At 36.3% G+C, this 5924-nt stretch overlaps 1 protein-coding gene across 1 annotated transcript; it reads right to left on the bottom strand.

The window, feature by feature from the left end:
- Positions 1 to 4926: 4926 nt before the first annotated feature.
- Positions 4927 to 5602, bottom strand: LOC111896597 (uncharacterized). The gene is made up of 4 exons (XM_023892572.1): positions 5564 to 5602; positions 5152 to 5476; positions 4985 to 5065; positions 4927 to 4943 (listed from the first exon to the last, which is right to left on the bottom strand). Exons 1-4 carry the CDS (start codon positions 5600 to 5602, stop codon positions 4927 to 4929), a joined length of 462 nt encoding a protein of 153 aa, XP_023748340.1.
- Between the last annotated feature and the right edge of the window lie 322 nt (positions 5603 to 5924).

Genomic DNA, 5924 nt, shown 5'->3' with positions numbered 1-5924 from the left:
TTCGCAGGTGCTTTTAATTTTTTTCTGTATATATAGGGGTAATTTCGCAGATGGAATAGGTCCATTTGCGATTTACTCTCATTCTATCTGCGAAATTGTGGTTTTTTTTGTATTTTTTTTTAGTCTGACTATGAAATGAATTGGTTTGACTACGAAATCATGTTGCTATATAAAATGTTTTGTAGAAAAATATCATTTTGGTTGTTATTTTTAACATAGTATCTAGATTCGGCAAGAGTAAGACGGTTAAAGGAATTTTTTGGGAGGCGTGTAGTCAAACCAATTCATTTCATAGTCAAACTAAAAAAAAAATACAAAAAAAAAAACCACAATTTCATAGATAGAATGAGAGTAAATCACAGATGGACCTATTCCATCTGCGAAATTACCCCTATATATACAGAAAAAAATTAAAAAAAAAAAAATTAAAAGCACCTGCGAATGTACAAGCACCTAAAGCACAACTGTGCTTTAGGTGCTTGTACATTCGCAGATGAGATGCTGATTTCGCAGATGAGGTATCTCCATCTGCGAAATTGTGGGCTAATTTTGTAATTTTGATTTTTTTTTTTGCTATTTTTGTAATCCCATTAGTGTAAATGACTATTTTTGTCATTTTCTCTCTTTTTTTTTCTCCTGTTATACTCTTCAACCTCTTGTTCGTCTATTTAATTTACATTCTCCTCCCGTTTTATTTTTACCACTTTAATTGTATTTTAAATTCATTTTTTTTACTAATTAACTTATCTTATAAAATATACAAATTAAATTATATCAAAATATAATTCATATAATTTATTATTGTTTTTATTTTTATAATTTATACTTATCAAAAGTCAGAAATAACAAATATTATATCCGTTTAACAAAGGCAAAGTAGAGAAAATAACTTATTAAAACATTTCAAATAGATACTAATAAACATTTGATATCAAATAAAGTTAGTAAGAACATGATCTAACATCTAACATAGAGAATAAAAAGTGACGTTATTAATGTACCACAAGTCACGTCTAAGGAGGACTAGTGCATAATTTTTAGCGGATGAAATTTAAACTCCAATTGGCCATTTTGGTTTAGCTTTATTCATTTTCAATCTATGTTCGGCGATATTCATACTTTGAGAAGTTACGTTCTTCTTTTATGAATAATTCTATGCACATTGGAAACGTTTTTAACATGTAATTAAAGCTTCGTGGTTTGGGACGCGTAGCAACAATTGATAAAGTTGTATCTTCTTTAAGAAGGAAGCAAAAGCATTTGTGAATCACCTATTTATATTCTAATAATCATATCAATCGTATTTATTTGTTTAACTTTAGCATTAGTCAAGCGATAATTAACATCCCCAAAGTGCATATAAAATTGTCTATCAACAATATGGACTAAAGGAAATCTATTTGATGTCACATATATCGAACTTCATACAAAAGCTACGGCATCCAAATAATAAATTTTGAAAGTGATGAATCGACTTCACCATATCATTCTCAATGAAGCCCCAATATTCCAATAATGTTTAAGAAACTCAACATAAAATCATGGGTCTAATGTTTTATTATTATCACAATTCTGAATTATTTTCTTGATTTCAATCCTTGTGAAAGAATTCAATAAACAAGAGTTGCTTGCATGGGAGGTCGAACCCTTGTGAGGGGCTGGATTTAGAATTGAAATAGTTAAAATATTCGGTTTTGACTCGAGAAGGGTTTTGAATCGAGTGGTGAGGCTAAGTTTAACAAAGGTGGGTCACTTGACCCATTTTTTTTTAACAAATTATATAGAAATAAAAATTGTGAACTACCTTAAATCTTTCAAGTGAACTACCTTAAAGTTTTTGGAAAAAAAATGTATAAATCAAGATTTTTAAAGCTCATATTTTATACCTTTTAATAGTCAAAATAACTAATTAATTCAAAGTATAATCCAATAAAAATATCTAAATTTAAATAAAAAAACCGTTTGACAATTAGCAGATGTCGTTTTCTTCACCCTATAATTCAATGGTTAGAGATAAGGAATCACATGTAGACGGACCTGAGCATTCTCCTGCTCTACGGAGCTAGAGTTGGAGTTGCTTGACTCTCTTCTCCTTTTGAGTGAATTACTTATGCTTTGATGCCTTTGATAACAGGGGAATACAAAAAACTAATAAGAGAGGCGCATAGACCAATCAATCGTATCGGTCATATTCTTGAATTTGGAATGAAAAGAGGAGTAATGCTTCCTAGCATAGGACACAGAATAAGACCACTTAGATCAGAATAGCATTCACATAAATGTTCTAACATAGAGTAGAATCTAACATTGAAGAGATTAGTTGACAACAGTCAAAAGATGTGCGCCTAATTCCAATACAATAGGGGTCTACCAGTGCAAGTTAGCTAAACACCGTGATTGATGAGTGGGTAGGTGGGTTAGGTGCACCTCTCGCCCAGTGGGAAGTCATGAGGCTAGTCTCCCCCACTGAATGAAGAAGTAGTAAGGCCCCCTTCCCGCGTATGCACCTTGATTTAGTATTTAGTTTCTATTTTGATTCTTTCTATTTTTTAATGAGAATCTTTCTAAAAAAAAAATATCTGGCAAAAAGGCAATTCGTCGAGTTCAATCGAAGGTGCACCTTGCCTTTTTTCAGGTAGCTTTCTTACGCCTATTCAACTAGAGGGCCATTGGTCATAGCTTCAATTCGTCGAAGGAAAAAAATAAGAGAAAGAAAGGGAAGTTTTTTCTTTCTTTCAATCCATATAAGAGAACAAAGAAACCACTCAAAAATGAAAGTTAGATAAAATCAAGAAGTTTCAGTAAGAACTAGCACTAGACTTCTTCCCCCCTTTCGAATTTTCCTCTCTCCTTTAGTTTGTGCTTCCACCCGGGCTTTTCCTTCTGTTTTATAGAGACAAAAATTCTTTTAATAATTCTTGTAGAAGGGTGAGGCATTTTCCCCGGCATACGGTAAAAAAATGAAAGGATGACACAAAAGACAAGTAAGGGACGGGGAGGGGGAGGCTCTCGAAACCAAACGAGACTAGAAGGAACATGGGAATTAGAACCATTCATATGAGTGCTACGAAAAGGTTACGAAATCACTTAGCTCGACGTTAGGAGAGTCAAGGGGGAACGCCATACCTACATAGAAGAACCGTCGTTCGCTGACTTTCTAAGGTATAACCTTTCGCCCCCTACTGAAAAGGGGCAATTAGCTTTGCACCACTAATAGACTACTTAAGATTCAATTCAAAAGGCCATAATTAGTTTCGCAAGCCTTTGTCATTGTCAGTATACTAAGTAGGGCTTGAGCCCCCCTATGAATCCGTAAATCCTCGGAGCATGCCGCAACAAAAGGATGGTCCCCTATGCATTTCATTCTTTCCGGAAGGGAAAAAAAGAAGTACCCCCCATCATAGTGAACCCCTCCTTGTGATCGGGATGAGGTAGATGCCTCCCAGACGGGGAGCAAATCGAATCGGAGTTACCTTAAGTAGCTACCAACCTACAGTTATCCTTAAACTTCTGTGCTTGGTGGAGAAGAAGCAAACAAAGGTACGCTTGCTTGCTGTCTTGTTCTCTGACGCGAACTGGAGCTAGGTCAAATTGGAGCAACATTGTATGAGTACATATTACCCATATTCGGGGACAAGGGGCGAAACGACCTCTCGATCTACTTATTGTAGCCCAGGTAGAAAAACTTCGTCTAGGTGTTACCTATTGCTTCGATCTCCCCTACGCCTAGGACGTTGTCTGGGCCCACCAAGAGCCATAGTTAGTTGCTGTTTCCATTTGGTAGTTTTTTTTATCGTTGTTGATACCGGCAAGACCCAACCAGATGATGTCTGCTGATATTCGTCGCGTCATTATGTGTTTTTTTAACAGCGGAAATTTTATTAAAAAACTAGCAAGAAGCTAGAAAAACAAACATTACAACAAATTACAAGCAAATGCCAGGTTATGAAGCCAAGAAGTCCACCCTAACTTTACTACACCTATTAGAAATCCAAAAGAAAGACATCTCAACCACATCATCAAAAATAAAGGATTTCATAGGCAAAACCGTTCAAAAAATAGTAGCATTACGAAAATTCCATAAACACCATAAAGTAGTCAAAACTACCGCATCAAAAGCTTTTCTTTGACCACCTCAAACCAGTCGACTGAGACTAACAAAGAATGGAATCAATGGATAACCGGAAAGGAATCTGAAGACCCCACCAAATAGCAACCTGAGACCAAATATCACTCAAATGAGTACAATCAGCAAAAAGGTGATCAATAGACTCAACCGTACTGGAACAAATAAGGCACATAATATAATTAACCATAACTCCATGATGGGACAAACTCTCTCTAGTGGGAATACTCCATAATCCTCGCCTCCAAATAAAAATATTCAACTTGATAGGAACCCATTTGTTCCATCTAGTCTCACACCCACCCGTAAACAACATACCACTATCAATAAGATATCTAGCAGACGAAGCTGAAAAACAATCAGAAGCATAAATAGACCATCCCACCCGATCAGGAAAAGAATGAAGATGAAGATCATGCCTCAAATAAATAAACACATCCCATTGGGCCTACTCAATTCCACCCCTAGGAACCCACCTGAGAGAGTTAGTACTCCAACCAACCTGAAGCCTATCCCGAACCGAGACATAACAATCGACATCCAGCACATAAATACTAGGAAAAGACACTGCGAGAGGCTGACCACCCTTACAAACATCATGCCAAAAAGAAGTGTTAATCCCATCTCCAACTCTAATCGGACAAAAAGATGGCAAATCAACACCCCGGTCTCTAAGCTGCACTAACATCCTAATAATTCCACTCCAAGGACCTGTCCACATTCTTCTCAACGACAGAGAAAAACAACCCCCAATCAGCACCATGCAAAGCTTTCACCACCCTGACCCATTTCAATAAGGATTATGAAAGAATCTCCACTGCCAACAAAAAAGAAGGGAACAGTTAAAAGAAAACATACTTCCAATTCCAAGACCACCATCTTTTTTATCAGGTAAAACTCTATCCCAACGGACCCAATGCATATGTGTGTCCTCCAAATCTGTACCCAAAAAAATCTTGACCGAAGAACCTCAAAAGAATTAAGAACAGTAACCGGGGCCATAAAAATGGACATCAGATAGCTACCCAAGATTCCAAGAACTGACGTGATTAGTGTAAGATGGCCTCCAATACAAAGACTTTTTGCTTTCCAACCCGACAATCTAGAACAGAAACGATCCTCAATAATAGACCAAACGGACACCTGAGACATATTTTGGCCAACAGGCACACCTAAATGAACAAAAGGAAGAGAATCTGGAGTACAAACCAATCTACTAGCAACAAACTCCACTTGAGAATAAGAAACCTCCACTCCAATCAACTTGCTTTTTTGCAAGTTAATTTTAAGACCAGAATCCAGATAAAAACACCTCAAAATACGTAAAATATGTTTGGCATTGTCTGGATCCTAAGAAGACAACAATACAACATCGTCAACATAAAATAAATGGGAGATCTAGATTTCACTAATAGATATTCCCCAGAAAATATTCACTTGCTGAGCTTTAAGCAGAGTGACATGAAACCCCACCATCGCCAAAATAAAAAGAAACGGAGACAAAGGATCCTTGTCTCAACCCTCTAAAAATCTGAAACTCATCAGTAGGAGAACCATTCACTAGAACCGAAGCCCCAGCCTTACTCAAAAGCTCCCTTATCCAGCCACATCATATAGAACCAAATATCATAATATGCATGATCTCCAAAAGATACTCTCAAGACAAAGAATCATACGCCTTCTTAAAATCCACTTTAAAAATCATAAGAGGATTTTTCAAAGCCTTACTCCAAGTAACCACCTCATTTAATAAAAAAGGGTCATCCAAAATTTGTCTCCCTTTAACAAAAGTAGACTG

The sequence above is a fragment of the Lactuca sativa genome, chromosome 8 (assembly GCF_002870075.4).
Source record: "Lactuca sativa cultivar Salinas chromosome 8, Lsat_Salinas_v11, whole genome shotgun sequence".
Taxonomy (NCBI): Eukaryota; Viridiplantae; Streptophyta; class Magnoliopsida; order Asterales; family Asteraceae; genus Lactuca; species Lactuca sativa.
The sequence above is the reverse complement of the archived record's forward strand: the minus strand, read 5'-3'. Positions and strand labels throughout refer to the sequence as shown.